The sequence below is a fragment of the Agelaius phoeniceus genome, chromosome 6, assembly GCF_051311805.1.
Source record: "Agelaius phoeniceus isolate bAgePho1 chromosome 6, bAgePho1.hap1, whole genome shotgun sequence".
In the NCBI taxonomy this organism is placed as follows: Eukaryota; Metazoa; Chordata; class Aves; order Passeriformes; family Icteridae; genus Agelaius; species Agelaius phoeniceus.
This window is the reverse complement of record NC_135270.1, coordinates 2,053,459-2,073,426: the sequence shown is the minus strand read 5'-3', so window position 1 is coordinate 2,073,426 and position 19,968 is coordinate 2,053,459. Positions and strand designations below refer to the sequence as shown.

Genomic DNA, 19,968 nt, shown 5'->3' with positions numbered 1-19,968 from the left:
TTCCCCCGAAACTGTGTTTCTTTTTCCCCACACAACTGTTTTGCAGGCCGAGTTTGAGGGCTGAGGCTGTTTGTCTGGGATTTTGCAGTGAAGGAGGGGGTGAAACAGCAGTTTTGAGCGATGAGCCAGTCAGCCAGACGTATTGGCTGAGCTCTGAAGTGTGAGCACCAGCACACAGTGCAGGTCCAGAGGGTCTGGAGCAGCTTTGGCTGGGTTGGACAGATGGCTGGAGCTTGCCCAGCACGATGGAGTCAGAGCTACTCAGACCTATTGCATGTGCTTGACCTTCTGAGGGCAAATGCAGCAACTCAGAGACCCACGAGGGCCACAGTGGCCAATTAGTTTGGGATCCCAGAGTCAGCACAGCTCAGCCCTCTGGGCAGCCTCGTGGTTTCTGCTTTGCTTCTTCCTTCTGCAACGTGGTGGCAGCAGCTTGCTCTGTGTCCCTTGACTTTGGGCCTGGCTACTCCACAGCCCCAGTCCGGGGCAATGTGTTTGCTTCACTAGCTCTTAAAGAGCAAAAGGAGCAGAAAGCAGAGAAAACTGCTCTCAAGCTGCTCTCTTGGGGGTGGTGGTGGCTGCCAGCTCCATGTCCCAGTTCTGCACCTTGGGCTCTGCTCAAGCAGAAATCTGTGGAGGGCAAGAGTCTGTACCAGGTCCCAGCCCATGGCACGAAGCAGTGCTTAGTTTTCCTCTGGCTTTGGTTGCTTGGCCCCTGACTGTGTGTCTGTGTGCAAAGTGTTTTCAGTCTATGTGGGCTTGGATCCCTCTTCACCATGGAAACACATAAAATGACAAGTGAGCAAAGACTGATAGTGCCAGCAAGAGGGAATAAAATGCAAAGATTTTGTCCTCGGCTTGGAGGATGCTGTTCCTGTTTGGTGAGGCTCCTGTGGCCCACGTGGAAGGAGTCAGTGTTGTAAGGTCATGGTCTGCCCCACAGCTAGCAGGCCTTTGCAAACTATGCATTGGGAGGAGTCTCATGTCTTTATTTCATGTTGGGCTGAAGGGATTTCTGTGGTCACACAGGTGCTCAGTGGCAGAGATAAGAGCAGGTCTCTGTATTTCAGTCCCAGCCCTGTGCTGGAGTTCCCAGAGTGTGTTTGTCTCATGGCTCTGCACAGGTGAGCACAGCTGTGACCCATGCTGGCATTTCAAAACCTTCCCTCATGTTTTTCCTGCACAGGCAAGCTGATAGAACCTCTTTTTTATTTTGTCTCAGTCCCATAGCCAGGAAATCATCATTTTGTTTTGCTCTTTTTAACCTCAGCTTAAACTTTTGCTTAAAAGGGTTGAAAAAATAATATATATGTCAGTATTTATCACCATCTAGCTTTCTCTTTGTATCATTAATAGCAAGAAACTATTGACAGCAAAGCTTTTAATGGAAAAGTAAACAGTTTTAGGAGTAGTTTGTTTCAAGCTGTGGTATTTTATATATATGTGTCGCTCTAGAGCACGGCACAGCACAAAACACCAAGACTCCCTCAGAAAGGTGCATAAGAGAGATTTATTATGCAATATGTTGCCTTTATACTTTTTCAAGACATTTACATTTACTTAACAGACACATTCACTGCCCATTGGTCATAAGAAAGAAACAAGGTTCTCAAAAGGTGAACAAGGAGCCATGTCACTCTGTAAGCCAGCTAAAGTCCGTATCTTTTAACTTTCTTCCATCACATTGTCATGGGGATAGCCTTGGTGTCTTCCTCCAGAGAGATACGGGTCTTTCCTTATCTTTAGGAAGCCTTCCCTGGCTCACAGGAACAGCACAAAATGCCTTTCCCTCGTATATGTGGGTAGAAAACCAAATGCAAAGGAGTTGAAACAGGAGTCCACCTCAGGCTTATTGCTAAATGTGAAAAACAACAATCACTTGTTTTTAAGAAAGTTTAATAGTAATAAAATGGTTATAAGAATAGTAATACTATTAGAGTAATAATAATTTGGACAATTTGAATTAGGACAATATGAGACAATAGAAACAAAGAGTTATGGACAGTCCGGGTACCTTTTCTGGGCAGCACAAGCCCGAAAAAGGCCCCGCGTTAACAGAGGATTAACCCTTAAAAGCAACAGCCTGTTGTATATCCATACACCTCATCCATGATGCATAAATTCCATTCAAACACAGGATTCTGTCTGGGCAGTGTCAGCTTCTTCCTCTCAATCCTGACGGCGTCACCTGCCCGAGCAAAGCAGGAAGAATTTCGTTTGTTCTGATAATGGGGCAATAAATTCTCTTTCTCTGAAAGATTCAGGTGTCCTGTGGCTGCTATCTCACTGCGAGTCCTTTCTTTAGAAAAAAAAAGTATCCTATGTAGCCTAGATTCTATTTTAACATTATGTTATAACCTAAAACTATATTTACCACACTACTTAAGAGAATTAATGCAGCATCACTTTCTAACACAACACATATACTATTCATTTCAATATTCGCGAAAAGCCAATCACAGAACACGCATTTTTCACACGAAATGAAACCCGCTTCTCAGCGTGCTCTGGCTCGTGGGCAGAGCCCAGCACTGCCGGAGCCGGGGGTGGGGGAGCGCTGCTGGCAGCCGCGCCGCTGGACCCGCTCCGCGCTCCGCTGCCAGACAAAGCCCCTCGGCATCTGCGCCGGGCAGTCACCAATTGCCATATGTCGCTGTGCTCTGCACATGTTGGGAGGGCGCGGGCACGGCGCTCCCTGCGGCTCGCTGTCCCGCACAAAGGCTGCGCTCCGCAATCTGCCCGCCGCCTCCCCGAGCCCCGGCCCCCGAGCCCCGCGGCCCCGGCCCGGCCCGGAGCTCGGCAGCTGTCGCTCGGGGAGCCCGGCCCCGCTGGCGCCGATTGCGCGGCCCCAAAAGGACCGGGAGGGACCGGGACCGCGAGCAGAGCGAGCAAACTGCGCGCTCCGGCCTCAGCCCGCGGGAAAAATGCCTGGTTAATGATTGGCTTTTGGCAAATATTAAAATGAATAGTATACGTGTTGTGTTAGAAAGTGATGCTGTATTAATTCTCTGAAGTAGTGTGTTAAATATAGTTTTATGTTATAACATATTGTTAAAATAGAATCTATGCTATGTAAGATACTTTTTTTAAAGAGAGGACTCACAGTGAGATAGCAGCCACAGGAAACCTGAATCTTTCAGAGAAAGAGAGTTTATTGCTCCATTATCAGAACAAATCAAATTCTTCCTGCCTTGCTTGGGCAGGATGGTGCTGTCAGGATTGAGAGGAAGAAGCTGACACTGCCCAGACAGAATCCTGTGTTTGAATGGAATTTATGCATCATGGATGAGGTGTATGAATATACAACAGGCTGTTGCTTTTAAGGGTTAATCCTCTGTTAACGTGGGGCCTTTTTTGGGCTTATTTTGCCCAGAAAAGGTACCCGGACTGTCCATAACTCTTTGTTTTTATTGTCTCATATTGTCCTAATCCCAATTGTCCAACATTTTTATTACTCTAATTATATTGCTATTTTAATAACCATTTTATTACTATTACACTTTTATAATTTTAAAAGCAAGTGATTGGCGTTTTTCACAGCCCGTCACTAATCCTGCCAGAGCCTTGAGGAGCTCTGTCTGTGTCTGCTTTGTGCATCACCAGCTGAGAGTCACTCAAGCTTCCAAAATGGAAAGGAATGGGATCTTTCCTTAAGTCACATGAAGCAAATCCTATGCAAAAGGCTGGTATAGGTGAGGTGAGGAGTGGTGCAATATTTTTCCCAAAAATAGGGCTCACTGCAAGACTTCCTTCAGAAACCCTTCAGTTCAGGCCTAGGAGTCATTAAAATTGTCTGCAGTGTGAACTTCTCTCCAGCAAGCCTTGGAGTGGCACTTGCCACTTGGTGGAGAGGCCACCAAGCCCTGCTGGGGATTGCAGGCTGAGCTGCTGCTCAGAGGAGCCCCAGGAAAATCAACCCCTGCTCCTGAAGGATTCACATCCCACAGGCCTACTCAGGACACAGTAAACGGTACCAAGGCCACCTGCTGAGCAGTGAGGATCTGACAAAGTACTGAAGAACTTAAGTTCTGTGCCTTCAGATGTACCACCAACCCCAGCAGCATCCCTTGGGAGACTGCAGAAAAGTGTGTGTGTGTGTACATGGAACTGAAATTAAGTCAGGGTAGAGAGTTTTATTTTCATATTTATTTAATTCTTTATTTACTTTTTTTAATATAGGTAAAACTGGGTGCTTGTTTCACAGGCTGAAATTCCTTATGCTAACTTCTCCCAATGCAAAGCACTTGGCCCTCTGGCCTGAAGTGTCTTTTGACATACAACTTGTACAAAGCCATAAAAAAGCCTGATGTGGCAGCTTAATTTTATAACATTCACACATCTGTTTCCAGTGATGGCTTTGAAGCCCAGTAAAATGGCTAAGTTAGAAAAGAAAAAGAGGGGAAAAAAACCACCACCATGTTTGTAGAAATATGACTAATGCCCAGACCTGCCTGTACTTGTTAAAATGTGCTAGAATGACAATGTTAACAGCTTGGCCAAACAGAAAATCACTGCTTCATCTGATGCTATTAGCTGAGTTATTCAGTAAAGGCAGAGCTGGAAAAATAGTGATGCTTCCCTGGGCCTCAGGGTGGAGTGGCAGAGATCTCCCACTCATGACTGAGAGATGTGGCAAGAACCTGACCCTGTGCACAGGCTGCCCATGCTGCTGCCACCCTGCTCTGAGTGGCCTGGGAGGCTTCCTGCACCTCTCAGCCAGCAATCTGGGAGATGTGCACATGAGGGACCCCTTCTGGAATGCACCCCAAAAAGAGCCAAAATGACACTTTATATTTGGCTTGTGAGGCCATCGTGGGGCTGCACAAGCTCTGCCCAGTGTGAGTCGCCAGCCACTGCAAATGAGCTGCATGCCTGATAATCTTTCAATCTTTCAATCTTATCATGCTTGATAATCTTACAATCTTTCAAATGCCCCTCTTCCCTGAGGGTGGATTCTTTTCATTAGTCCCCATAAGCTTCTGTGGTTTAACTTGGACAGTTTTATTCCTGCAGCACTGACACCACCAGCAGGATGTGTCTCTGTGGTGTTCATCTTTGCACACCTTCAGGAGCTGAAGGAATTGATCTTTGGATTTGTGTCCCACAGCTGTCCTGATGTGCTGTGCTCTGCCTTCAGGTGACAGGCTCTGCCACAGCTCCCACTGCCTGGCTGAGAGAGGGGACATCCACCAGGTTGTGCTCATGCTAAATCCCATCCACCCAAGTGTCATCTCCTGAGCAAAAAGTGGCACAGCAGAGGGGATCTGTGATAAAACCAGAGGTGCTCTGCACTGCAGTTTCACCTTCCCTGGAAATGGCTCTAGGAATAAAGGACAGTGCTTCAAACAGCCCTTGCTGCAGGCATGTAATTCATTATGCTCTTCATGCAGGGACACATTGAAATTCAGTTCAAAGAGAAAGGAAAACCCTTCTGCACAAAGCAGAGATCAGATTATTTGGTAAGCACAAAAACCTTTTGAGTAATAACTTTTCTGTGGAGAGTCAGATGGTTTCTGTATGCTTAGCAGTCCTAGTTTCCCTTGAACTGTGTAATTCAATTGAGGTGCCTCACTCAGCTGTTAAACCATCTCATGCACAGCTGTATTCCCAGGCTGGCAAAGCCACTGGAGCATCTCTCGCAGAGCCAGTGTCTGTGGCATTTGGCCTTGATCCTGGAGGGGTACAAGGGCAGTCTGACTCAAACTGAGGTCAGTCTCCTCCAGTGACCTGCCTTCACCAGCAGCTGGGAGTAAAGCTGGAGGTAAACTGGCACTTTAAATTGCTTTTTATTCCTAGATGTCTCCAGGAGAGGCAGAGCCTCTCTCATTGTGTGTGCACAGGGTATCACACAGGCCAGGTGGCAGAGGATTCAGATTACTGTACTGGCAGTGAAGAAATACAGAGAGATAAGCAATTGACCTGAAATAAAATCAGCAGAAGTCAAGATGTTATGGTAACTGGTACAGTTTTCCCTCTTTTCAGCAGAGCTGAATGTTTAATTGATTTAGCAACTGAAAGTGACAGGGAGGATGATGATGGTGCAGAGGAGAGCTTTGCAAGAGGATGGAAAAGACAATGTATTGCATTTACTTATATTGGTAGCTTCCTAAAAATCTATATAGACTGGGGTAGCAGATACAAGCTGTTCCCAAGCACCAAACTGAGTTTCTGAGCCAGATGACAGCAGGGAGTACAAACAGGCATTTTTGTTCAGGTGAATCAAATCATTCCAATCTTGGGGCCTAATTTATGCTGATGGATGAATTTCTACTTTATGTATTCAGACTGTGCACCAGAGAAGACTGAGAAGTCCAAAAATCTTACAAAGAATCATACCAAATCCTTTTTGTTCAGAGTCCTGCTTGATATGCTCTTAATTAGGCGGGGAGGAGAAAATCCCTGTCCAAAGGAGACTCAGAAGGAGCTGCTGTGCATAGTTATCCATGATGAATGCTGCAGCTCTTCCTCCTGAGCAGAGAGCCAGAGAGGAGAAGGGAGACAAACTTCCAGGTTTACAGCAGATCAAAGGGACGTCAGTGGCTGGCAGGAGTATGGGAGGGGGAAAGAAAGGTGAGAACTTAAGAATCTCTTAAAAATCAGTGACTGCCTCTGCCTACAGGTCACAAGCATCTCTAAATTGGTAGTTCTTTTCTCTTCTGCTAATTACTAGTGGCTACAGTGGGAGTGCATATTCTGTCAGACTGAATTTAGTTAGCTGAGAAGGTAGACTGTGCCTTTTAGGTATTCTTTTTAGGGTAAACTCTTCCTATTGGGCATGCTTTCTTGTCTTGGGATCCATCCTTCAACGGCTTGATATTGTGGCAAATTTCCTGTGTCCCAGCTGAGGTCACAAGAGTGTCCAGAAAAGCCTATTGCTTTCCAGGATATCCTAGCACTGAGGGCATGCTGAACAGATGGGTCATGGTTTGTTTGTACAATCTATATGTCCTATATATCTCTATGCTTCTTATTTATCTCTGTATATATTTATTAATTCAAAGACCATTTACAATGATTCCCTTTATTTAAACCTCCACTGGATTCTATCTGCTTGTTTGTGCCTCCAGGAAAATCGATCTGTGCAGGGTGGTGAGCACAGCTGCAATAAAGGACAAAGAAATAAAGCAGACAGTGAAATACGATGTGTTCTCTCCAGAAGGGAAAGAGAAGCCTCAAGCCAAAGTCCAAAGGTTACACATGGTGGTAATGCTCCAGTCTAACCTGGTTATACCTGCTGCTTGCAGGTAAATGGATTGAGCCATTCTGCAGTCATGAAATGAGCACAGCAGGGCCTGATGAGCCTCACTGCTACCCTGTGCCCCCCTGACACTGCAAAGCACACAGCACAACCCTTCAGGGCAGAGCTGCTGCCCCCCCTGACACTGCAGTGCAGAGCACACAGCACAATCCTTCAGGGCAGAGCTGCTCTCTGGTGCCACATCATGTCCTTGGGCATCCCCAGATATCTGGGCCTCTGCAGTGGAAGGGCTGAGGAGAAAATGTGGAGCCTTCTGGGCTCCTCAGATGTTCAGATCACAATCTGGTGTGTGACCGTGTTCACAGGGGTCCCAGGATGAGGGAAGAGATGAGGGTCTGACTCCATGTTTCAGAAGGCTGATTTATTATTTTATGATATATATTATATTAAAACTATACTAAAAGAATAGAAGAAAGGATTTCATCAGAAGGTTAGCTAAGAATAGAATAAGAAAGAATGATAACAAAGGCTTGTGTCTTGGACAGAGAGTCTGAGCCAGCTGGACTGTGATTTGCCATTAATTAGAAACAGCCACATGAGACCAATCCCAAGATGTACTCGTTGCATTCCACAGCAGCAGATAACCATTGTTTACATTTTGTTCCTGAGGCCTCTCAGCTTCTCAGGAGAAAAGATCCTAAGGAAAGGATTTTTCATAAAAGATGTCTGTGACACGTGTCTGGTACTTCATAAAAGCCCAAACCTTGACTTGGTTATCACATGGAGAGACAATCCAGGTGTTACAGGGATTGATACAATCTTGAAATGGAAGGATGGAAGAATGGATGTTTCTTTTAAAGACATTTTGGCTTGTTTCTTGGTCTGACTTTCAAGCTTTTTCATTCACTTGCTGGCAGAGAAGTTTCTACTCCTTTGGCTCTTGCCAAGGCCTCTCTATGCTTAGTGTTTCCTATACTGTATTTTCCTAAATATTTCCCATATTCTCCCTCGTGTGGGGCTGTGCACTCTGTCAACACCAGGGCTGTTTCCTAGTTTTCAGCAGAGCTGAGCAGCACATGCTCTCAGGCCAGAGTTCCAGCTTCTCCTTGGGTACTTTTCTAATGGCTGAACAGCATCTTTGTATTTCACCTTTGAACAAAAAAAGCTTAAATATTGTACAGAATTCCTCTGTTTCTATTTGTTAAAGAAACTGTGCACATCCACCCCCCAGTGCCTGCTTGCATGCCTGTTATTTGGGCACTCCAAGGATGACAAAACCCCAGAGATGCCCTCTGTGATCCTGACCATCTCTTGTGCAGAAATACTCATCTCTCCTGCCAGCGGGCAGCCGAGCACGAGCTGCAGGTGATGTCCTGTTCCCTGAGCCCTGAGTGTGTGTCTGGAGGGCTGTCAGTCCCCTGCTCCCCTGTTCTGCAGGCAGGAGCAGCCACCACACCCTCCCAGTCAGGAGGGGCTGGTGGCTGGAGCTGACAGAGCCTTCACAGTTCCAAACTGAGCAGAGCTACCTGCAAGGCTTTCATTTCCTTGCTCATTTCATTCCCATCCATCTCCATTCATAGGAAACCTGTGGGCAGCCCTGATCTTGGATTCTCCACCCCCTCCCAGATCTCTCTTATCTGTACATCTGTCTGCTGCTGCATCCACAGCTTTCCCCGCACAGACACACCCACAAAAGCCCCATTTGTGCAGAGAGTTGTGATGTTGGCAGTGGTCACTTGCAGGGATCCACCTGCCCAAACCCAGAGAGCTCTGCAGCTGTTCTCTCAGCATTTCAGGTGTTCTCTGATGTTCTTCTCCTCTTCCCTAACAGCTCATTGGCCATACACAGATTAATTCATAATAATGAGCACCCTGTACTCTTTCCTCTGGCTTCATTCCTCTTTCCCAGATACATTTCCAGCTGACCAACACTGACTTTGGCTCTGCCTTTTGATGCATCTGACCAGAAGTGGTGGAAAACACTTCTCTGCAGCTCTCTGGAACAGCCTTTACCCTATCTCCTGCTTCATCAGCTTCATCTTCAGAGCATGGCTAATCCCTATGGCTAATTCTTCCTTCCCATTACTACTCCTGTACCTTCAAGCTAATTTCCTCCATTGTGCTTGCACTTATTCACTGGGTGCTGCAGGTTGCAGGGGTAGAGGGTTCTCCTTCCATCTCCTCCCCAGCTGAGAAACCACACTGGCCTAGAGCAGGACACGTGGAGAGCCTTCCTGGCCACCTGTGTGGGTCCTCTCAGTGGCTCCTGAGCCCTTAGCCTTGCTCTCTTGGAGTTCCTGTTACCTTTGTACCATTTCAGCACTGATGTTCTTAATGGGAAGTTGTTTTGTTTGCGTGGGATAAAAAAATGCTGAGCTGCTGCCATAGCTCTGTCTGAGTGCTCTGCAAGCACTGCAGTGCAGAGGAATTGTGGAGCCTGGTGACCAAGGAATAGCCTTTCAGAGAAGGGCCCAGTTGCAGAGGAGGATTCTGCAAAAATGAGGTGAGGCTGTCCAAGGTCTCAAGACACCCCTTTCATGTAATTCCTGCTCACAGGACACTGTGTCCTTTGTCATCTGGGAAATGTGTAAAAGCAGGCCGGGAGAAGAAGAGCTTGGAGGAAGTTTGGTGTTTCCTTTTTCCTGCCCCAGATCTTCCCCCTGTTCATTCAATTACCCAGAGCCTGTCCCTGGGAGTCTGGGGCACTTCCCAGGTATTACTCACCACCTCCTCCCTCCAACAGGAGATCACTGCAGGAGATAGGCAGTGTGAGCCCTGCTGAGACTGCTGTTCTGTCTCCCAGGTTACTGCTGGGAGAAGTTCCCACCCACCATGGTGTTCTGGCAATAAAACTTAGCTTAAACCCTTTTGATATTAACCAAAAATATCACATAATCATAGTAAAACCAATACAGATATTTCACAAAGAAGCCATCAGGTTCTCTGTGCTGTGGAATGCTGTGATGTGTGTGCAGTGTCTGAGTTTTTAATGTGGGTTCATGTTAAACCCAATGGAAGGGCCAAACAATAAGATCCCATTCCCCCCATCTCCTCCAATCAGGATAAAGCTGTGTCAAAAAGGAAGTGGTTATAACCTGGATGCTGTTCTTGTCCATTTTGCCAAGTAGGAACTTTTGCACACTAAAAAGTCCAACATCACAGGTGAAAGGATAAGAAAAGACAAGTATCTTGGAAAAAAAATTAAATCTCTGATAACACTGCAGAGAATATATGATTTAAGCTGAAAGGAATTTTTAGAAGCCTAGAAAAAAACCCACTTTATTCTTTGGTCTCTGCCAACAGAAAAAAAAAAAAAAATGGAGAAGTACCTTTAAATATGGCTAATAAACGTAGCTGCTTGGGGCAGGAAAGGGAATCAGTTTGCAGTTTGTCAAGCCCCTGCACAGTCAGCTGCTCATGCAGCTCAGTGCTCTGCTCAAACACAGGGCAGGTTTGAAGCTGCTGCCAGACCCTGTCTGCTCTGCCCTGAGGGGCATTGCAAGGCAAGGACTGATGCTCTCATGGACCTGTACAAGTAAGAGGAATCAAAAGGGACTCACATATTAATCACAGCTCCTGCACCTTTTCCTTTGATGGCCCCAACCACCATCCATAGTGGGACACTGCCTTGAACAGAGCTGGGAGACAGCCATGGTGCCAAGGGCTCCAAAGCTCTGTGTGTGGACACCTTTTAAAGCTGATAAAGAGGTTTAAAGGCAGATTTATAAAAAAAAATGGTTTTTGGCTTCCTGTTCCCATTTGATAACATCAAAGTTACACTTTTGTGCTCTTAGCTCTAGGACAGTGAGGGGCATGGAAATCAGTAGTTTTGAAATTCATCAACCTAAACCTATAATGGGCTCTGTGCATGCAGCCAAAGCCACAAATCTGTGGAAAGAAGGTGGTTTGAGAAATCCCCAGGGATGGGTAAATTGGGAGTGCTCACTTGCACTCAGGTGTCTTTGTTTCAGATACTCTTCTGGCCATTGCTCATTTTGCTCTTTCTCTCTCCCCAAAATGGAGCTGACAGCTCTTTATCTGTCAGGGAGGCTACAGGGTACCTTGCTGAGCTTTTTTGGGCTTTGTTGAGTCTCTCCAGTGAAGCCCACAAGAATGGAGTCTCCAGCACCCCTTTCCCTTAATCTTAAAGAGGATATGTCCCAAATTAGAAAAGGCTGATAATAAAAAGTAACATAGGAGGGGAAAAAAAACCCAACCCAAAAAGCAGCAAATTATTTTTACTTAGGTGAATATTTGTCTGTTTTGTTGTAGCTTTTATTTTACTCTGATTCTCCTGCCTCCTTCTGATGGACAGTGTTTTGATGGTGGTAGTCTCTAAATGATCCTTTTCCACCCTTTCTCCTATTTTGTGCTGTCTTCAGCTTTGCATTTTCTTTGAAAAGCAATGCCCTGCTATTCATTTTCTCACAGTCACTTGCACTCTGGTTTTGTACCATTTTCCTTTTCCTTTTCACTCCCTGCTGCCCTTCCCACCTTGCAGCATTCCCAGCAGAGCTCCAGCTCTGAGGGAACGTCAGCAATCACAGGACAATAATTCCCAGCCATTAACCAGTTCAGTGCCACACCTCCCTACAAGGCAGGGAATTATTTATGAACATTTTGGAGCTGCCTCTGCTCAGGGTAACAGATTGTTCAGCTGTTCCTGCTCAAGGGGCCCCCCACAACAATAGCGAGGCTGCAAAAGGTCAGGGTTGGGATGAACAGCTAGAGCTGGGTGTGGGGACTGCAGACATCTGCTAACACATTGCTGAGCTCTGAGCCCTCCTTTTAGGGTCTGTCAGCATGAAATGTCTCGTGGATCTGTGGGGTCAAACAGGCTGTATCTTAAATTAAAATCCACAGGAAAGTCCATGGAGCACACTTGGATTCTGTGCTCCATAAAAAAGGCACAGGGTAACTGGCCTGGCTTCTTTGTTCCCTGCCCAAGCAAACCAGCCCAGAGCCACGCTCTGCCAGGGAGGGGCTGTGGCTCCCACTGGAACCAGCTCTTCAGTAAACTCATGGTGACACTGCTGGGGACACCCAGCCCAAAATGCTGCGTGACATCTTCCCAAAGGTGGAAGATTTATGGGTTCAACTTAAATTAATTAAGAAGCAGAACCTTAATTAAGAAGCAGGTTGCTTCTGAAACAGCTAGCACACTTCAAAGGGCTGAAGCCATATACTTAATGGGAACAAAGAAGAGAAAACATGGTCAAAACAGACCATATCTGTGCCTTGTTCTCACCCCATTCATCTTGCACACGGGGGGTGCTCTGCTGACATTTTAAAAAGAGCAGTGGAACATCTGCCACCCAAAGGAGAATTGGGGAGTGTGGGAGGGGCATGTGGTTTATTCAAAAAATAAATTCTGCTCCCCCATGGAAGCAGAAGATGAGTCAGATGTACTTTTTTTCCCCTCTACCAAGTCCTGGTCTTTTTCCCATTGATTTCATTTGATCCAGAATATCCCTTTTATTTATTTTTTTCCCCCTAGCTAGGTGGTTTCACTTTGTGAATGCCAGAGGCAAATTGATCCTGTTCCACCCTCTCATCATACCAGGTACAGCTGTCAGCTGAGGGGCAGGTGGTTTAAGAAAAACAAGAAGTGAGTCTCCTGAAAACATGGCACATTTTCAGGACACCTCAGTTCCCCCAGAGCTCAGTGTCCTGGAAGAAACAACCTCAGCTAACTCCCATGCTCATCAGTTCTAGTTGCTTTGGTAATGATGTCTTTGTACCATTTATTCTGGAACATTCTGAACAGGTCATTCCTGCTTCTGCAATTCAGAGAGATGGGTGGCTTTTCCCATTGCCATGGTGTGGTTTAAAGGGGTTTCACAAAAATCCACCACCATTTTTTTAGGAAGACACACAGGCAAGAATTAGGATGATGGACTCTTCATGGAACACCAGATGTGTGTTCTTCCAGATGTGCCAGCCCTCCAGGCCTCTGCAGATCCTGCTGCATCTCCCTCACACCTTGAGGAAGGTGCACAGGCATCTCTGCAAGTCTGGCCCTGTGCTATTTTGGAAAAAGGTTCTGAAAGCTACACCCAACATTAAGAAGAGATTGAGGTAAGAGATTACGACAAATGCACAAAACACTTTCATTTTCTTTATTTTCAATTGATACTGTATGAATACAAAGTTTCTAGAAAGCTACAAAAATTCTACCACTTTATCAAGAAGGCATCAAAATGTGTCACTTTGCAAAGACATGAAAACACCTGCAGTAACCGACACAAAAATAGCATTTTTAGAGTGATGAAATAATTGCACTTAACTGTCATGGATATTAAAGTTATCACACATATGTACCGCGAAAGCTAGAATACATTTTTTTTTTTTACAAAGCACTTTATAAAAAAATTCTCTGCACACAAAACCTATAATTTTCATATTACTATCATACTAAAGATAAATTCACTTTAAAGCCAACACTTAAAACATTTTAAACAAAAAAAAAAAAGGTACCAGTACCTACACACAGACAATAACAAATACAAGAATACTGTACTGCCAAGAGGTTTGACTGAAACTCCTTTTGAAAGCTTCTGCAAATATGTTAAGAAAACATTGGAGAACATTCAGTTTTTTCCAAGAGCCTTCCCTCACTGTCTAACCTAGAGGTACTTTATCATCAAAAGGCAAGTTCTACATGAAAAGTTACCAGCAGCAGTACAATATTAAAGTAACCACTGACCATATATGAATATGCTTAAGTCACAAACCCATTTTATACACATTACACAAATAAACATAAAGTGAGAATTCCATTAAGTCATTTACAAATGTGAACAAATGCACATGGCAAAAAAACCCCAAAACAAAACAAAAACCCAACCTGTTTTACATAAAATGTACTGAAGAATTAAAGGCTATTCAGGTTTTCAATGTTATAAAATTCTTTTGTCTTTTTTTTTTTCAGGCACATATTGTATTTTTTGTCTGCAGTCATGAGCCTGAATCAGAGGCCCATAAAACAAAACAAAACAAAAACAAAAACACATATTCTGTAAGGAGGTAACAGGGATCCATCTCCTTTTAGTCAACTGAGTGCATTTAAGATTTAATTTACACACTAAAACTAATTACATGACCTCAGCAAGAATGACCTGAAAAGTTAAAAGATGAAGATGTCCAGAGTGTTTCTTGTACTTTGACTTATCCAGCCTCAATCTTTCTTGGGGGGGCTAAACATCTGGTTATGAAAGATAAGAGGGGGAAAGGAGATCATCCTGAGCAAAGGACAAAGCCGGGCCCTGCTCCACACCCACCTGTGCCCAGGCACATGTATCCTCATGGGAAAAGGAAAGGGGGGACAACACCAGGGCTCTCAGTGGGACTGACTGAGGCCTCCAGGAAACCCCCAGGGCTGCTGCTTCAGGCTGCAGGCACGCCCTGGGACTCGCAGTGGAAAAATAAATAGCTATGGATTAGCACATCAAATGTCCTATCTGCCTTGGACTGGCCAGTTCCTTACATTCAACAGTAATGTACACCCTTCATTATTCCCAGGAGCCCGTCCCGTGGGGGCTCCACGGGACAAGCCACTGCCAAGCTGAGCTGTAGCTGTGGTGGAGAGGGAAAGAGAGAAACAGGCATTGGATCTGCGATTCCTTCAAAATAGTGGTGCAGTACCTAAACAAAATCAGTTTGGAATTCAAGTAAGTAAAACTACATTTGTTAGTAGTAATTTTTAACAGCCCCTAATGGTACCATTATGCTTGTTTGAATGAGACAGAGGTGTAGCTTGTCACAAACACTGACTGGTACAGCCAAAATGTTTGGCAACGACTGAAAAGGTATGTTCTGCTTGTGGGCCAAAAGGGTCTTTGCCCTACCTCAGTCTCATTGAGTTCAACAGATTTATTTGTCTTATAGAGGTAAGTGAGATTCAGACCTTGAAGGAATAACAAAAATAATATTTTAGAGAAAGGGAATTTGAATTATCACAATATTTACCACACAGTGTCACAATATTTCTCTATATAAAAAGTTAATCTTAGTTTTCATCAAATACTTTAAAAATCAAGTTAACAATGTATTCACAACTATATAATCCCTCTGACAGCTTTTGGTTTTGCTGATATTTGTTCTTTCTAAAATGTTGCTCCTCTTCCCATTGATTTCAGTTGTGGTGGAGAGTATGGCCCCCGTTCACAGAAGGTATCAAAAACAGACACATTATTAAGAGGAGCTAATTTTTTTCCCCCAAGACATCAAGTGGGAGGAAAACAAAACAACCCTGTGTTTTGAGTCGTGCTGGCCAGAGTTTCCCCAGCAGCACCTTCATGCACAACGCTCACCCTCAACATTTCAATGCTTAAAGCCACACGATTGCATTCACCCTCGCTATGCTCAGCTCTCCTGCTCCTCTGTTCTGTGCATCTGACCTTCAGCATGCACAACTTTGTAAACAAAATCTGCTGTCTAAGCAAAGAATCTCCACAGATACCAAAATATTGTTAGAGGAGATCAACGAAGCCATGCTTGTCCACTGAAATTCTGTAGGATATGGATCTCTCATTATGCAGATGCGTGACTGGATGAAGAGAATATAAATGGGAATATTTTCATTTTTATATCACAGACGAATCAGTTGCTGGTTTGCAATGCTGTCAGAAATGGCAAACAGTAGATTTTTCTTCAGCAGGCTGATCATTAGCAAAATCCCTTTGCTATGAATGGTGCTCTTTTGTGAATGGAGGCCTGTAGATTCAACTTATTCCAATAAACCAAAGGCATTACGGTGATTAACTAAATATTTTTGGTCTCTCTACAAATTGTCATTATTATGGCAGCACTTTTCTAAGCTGGAATTTCAAACCAAAGGCACTTTCATGCTAGAGTGCAGAAGAGTCACAATTAATTATTTGGTCATGAAATTTAAAAAGGCAGCATTCATTAATACAATTCACTTTTCACGGAGAACTAGGGATCTGTAACCTTTCCTTTTGGTATAGGCATCTCACTGCAATGGGACTGACTTGTACAGACAGCTGGTTCACACCAAGCAGTCAAAGAGCATTTCTGCAGGGAAAAATACGGATATTTTAAAAATGGAACCAATTAAGAAAACAATGTATAAAATTTAATGTTAAGAGGCTAAAAGTTACTTCTAATATAATGCTAAGGCACTGCATATTGTAATGCTTTGGCAGCTCTCAATTAAAAGGTTCCTACAAAAAAGTAACAGTAACAAGATAAGTACTTCCAGCTTACAAAAGAGCTCACAGTTTACAGGCAGCCTGTTGGACTACACACCCCACACTCAACAGTTGAAGGATTAAGGCTTTTAAGAATTAACATATACAGGGTATGGATCATTTACAGAATTGTAAAGAAAAGACGATGGAAGTAGTTTCCCTAACATTACATATGTGAACACCAATAAACATTGTGACTGTTTATACCCTATAGTTATGGCATATGTAGTGTGCCAGATCCTACAAAAAAAATCAAACTGTACCTGGATTTGCAAATTGACTTACATACTTTATATGCCTTAAAGAGTTTGCTTGTTATTAAAAAAAAAAATAAAAAAATCACCAAACCCACAATTCAAACCCTAAATAAAAGACAACTTTAGAACAAAAACCAAAAAGTAGTTTTTGACTTGTAACACCAAGTGCTTAGAATAAAGGGCTACCGTTAGGCTGTTACAATGCAGTGCTTTTCCTGATGTGATTGTTAGTGTTAAAAATGAGCGTTAAAAGAGACCTTGCCATGGACATGTTCCTCTGTTCACTTCACAGAGTATCAACTGAAAGATCATCAGCCCTAATATCCACAAGCAGGTGACAGCTAGGCATCACAGCAACCACCCAAAGCATGCACCTCGTGCAGTCAGACCAGGCTGAGGGATTGAAGCAGTCTCCCTTGCCCTGGGTGATGCTTGCATCCTCCTCGAGCCCCAGACCTCCCCAGCGTTAGGGATGGTTCCTGGTCTGACCTCACCTAGGCTCCAGTCTAGTCCACACATTCCAGCAGTGGGCAATTCTAACTGAAAGGACTATGCAGGAATATATAATTTAAAGAAAAGGAATAGAGTTGCTTGTTTGAAGACTACAGCACTGGGCCTGGGAGTGAACTTGATGCTTACACTGTGCATGGGAACTGTGCTGGTTACAGGAACAAATCACAAGGGGTAGGGAGGAGGGGCCTGCTAAGCCTGACCTTTGAGTCAGGACTGCAGGAAACTCCCCTAAGAGCCCTCTTTGCTGATAACTCATCTCTGATCCCTAAGGTGGCTTGTGCCTGGCCAGGCAGCCCTCAGCCTTTCAGACAAATGTTCTGCCTGAGAAGCCTCTGCTGGCCCAGCACCTGCCCAAACAATTTGTGCTTGGGCAGTGAGGGGCAGCAGGAGGAGAGGAGCTGAGCAACACCCCCTGTCCCGAGCAGGAGGGCTGAGGCTGCTGCTCTCACCTGTGCACACCCCAGACAAACGCTCACAGCCGTGGTGCAAAGCCTTTCAGTGTTCAATATCTCCAGCTGTGCCTCACTTCCTGGAGTCTTCCCTGAATTTGTCAGAAGGATGAACACTACCACCTGCATGAACGCTTTCCAAGAGGACAGCAGGCCCCATGTGGTAGGTGTGTGTTTGTTTCAGATAGGGCCTTTGCCAGACCTGGAGAGACAACTGGGAGAGGTGTAAGAGCACCATGATTAAGAGGAAAAAGGAGAAAAAAAAATTAAATTCTCCACTTTCCAATCTGCTTTGCCTGATGCTGGTTGTGATTCTCTAGCGTCTCACAGATATTAAAGCTGCTGATCCTTTCAGAGATGTACACACTCTTCTTTCAAACACATCAGTGTTTTGCTCTCTGTTTTGAATGACTCAATGCTGTTGCAATGTCAGTTGTTTCCATTCATCTCTTGATTTCAGAGTTGCAAGTTTTTTGCTCAACTTATTAGAAAACATAGTTGTCCATATAAAATATAACCGCACACACAAGACTACATATAATGCAAGTCTAAATCTTCAGTATTTACCTACTTATTGCAAAATGAGCCATCTTTTTCATTAAATAATCAAATTTTCATATTAGTACAATACAACTTTATACTCTTTTAAAATACACTAGATATGTTAAGGGTAAGGGGTGATGTTTTCTTTCTCTGCAATACCTGTTTGAAAGTTTAATGGATTAGAAGATTAGTTTTAGCGTTGAGAAAAAAATACAAAATTTGCCTAATTTTAGGACCTGTCTGTTTCTATCAGGCATTTCTTAAGGCTATATTTTTCATTTGGTTTCAAACAGAAAAATGTTTCATTTTAAAAAATAATTTAGTGAATTACATTCGTCCATATCTTTCACCCTAATTAGTTACAAAGATAATTCTATAAAGATTATTAACTTTGTGTACTCATTTACAGTTATAGCTAAAGATTCGTTTCAATTTCACTTGCATTGTAAAACAAGTATTTCATGTTGGAAAAAAACCCAAAATAAATTCTTATAAATGCTGTCAGTTTTTCCCCATGGCAAATGCTCTGTCATACATTTTTCTATCAGAATTAAAAATAGGCCTCCACAGACAGAGGCATTAGGTTCTTAAATACAGTCTTCCCAAAGAACTGTGGTGTACAAATTTGAAGAACACTTAGTTTTAGAAATAATTTTTACAACTGTACCAGAATTTCACAGCTACAATTATATATGAACACATTAAAAATGACTTCACTAAAACAGGATTTAGAAAAATGTGGGTGAAAGTTGGGCCAGAGGCACTGCCACTTAGTGTTGAGGTTTACAGTCTGTGTTTTGATAAAGAAGTGAAATGAAGTGTATATATAAATAACTGCTCAGTCCTTTACAAGCCTGTAGATGTGATGCTGTGCTCCATGTTCGCTGTTCGACACTTCGAATACACAAGCCATGCAGAGCAGGGTTTCTTGTGTATCCCTGTTTGTTACCACCTGTGTGGGGAAAGAAGAGGCAGACAGAACATCACACACCTGGAAGCAGCAGGGCTGTACTGTATTTGCAGGGTGCCCCGTGGCAGGGAGGAGTGATGCATCTGACTCCATGTTCTCAAAAGGGTAATTTATTATTTTATGATATTATATTATATTAAAGAATACTGTACTATACTGTACTATGCTACACTATACTAAAGAATACAGGAAAGATACTTACTAAATGCTAAAAACCTAATAAAGAAAACTCCTGACTCTCTCCAGAGCCCTGACACAGCTTGGCCCTGATTGGCCAAAGAGTGAAAACAGCTCACAGCCAGAATGGAACAATCACCTGTGGGTAAACAATCTCCAAACACATTCCACATGAGGAAAAACAGGAGAAGCAAATGAGATAAAAATTGTTTTCATTTTCTCTGAGGCTCCTCAGTTTCCCAGGAGAAAAATCCTGGGTGAAGGGATGTTTTAAGAAAATGTGAGTGCCACGGGTCTGAAGCGAGGAGTGACCCGTGTCACCTCGGTGCTGCCGAATCCCCTGGTGGTAGCGGCACGTGGCTCTGAGAGCTTGGCTGGGGTGACACCACAGAGCAACAGGGAAAGCAAGCTGGGTGACTGGATGAAACTGGCTCAAAGGCCACCACGTGGCCCATTCTCTGTGCTTTAGGTCACCTGTTGGGCGTTTGCTGCCTGTTTTCCCTGCCCAAGAACTAATTAATGCCACTAACACCTGCAGCACTGTAACCCAGCCCCGCTAAGGTAAGGACACATCAGATGAACGCAGTGGTTCAAAGTTACTGCCTCAGGCTCTCTGCAAACCCCAGACTCGAATGGAAAAAACAGAAGT

The 19,968-nt window shown here is 44.1% G+C and overlaps 1 protein-coding gene across 3 annotated transcripts in view; it reads right to left on the bottom strand.

Annotated features, from left to right (window-relative positions):
• Nucleotides 1-13,294: 13,294 nt before the first annotated feature.
• TEAD1 (TEA domain transcription factor 1) overlaps nucleotides 13,295-19,968 on the bottom strand; it is a 159,237-nt gene continuing 152,563 nt past the window's right edge. For all 3 annotated transcript variants that reach the window (XM_077179480.1, XM_077179481.1, XM_077179482.1), the window contains one exon: nucleotides 13,295-19,124. In XM_077179480.1, the coding sequence (XP_077035595.1) occupies nucleotides 19,011-19,124 (114 nt within the window). In that variant the 3' untranslated portion in view covers nucleotides 13,295-19,010. The remainder of the gene's footprint in view (nucleotides 19,125-19,968) is intronic.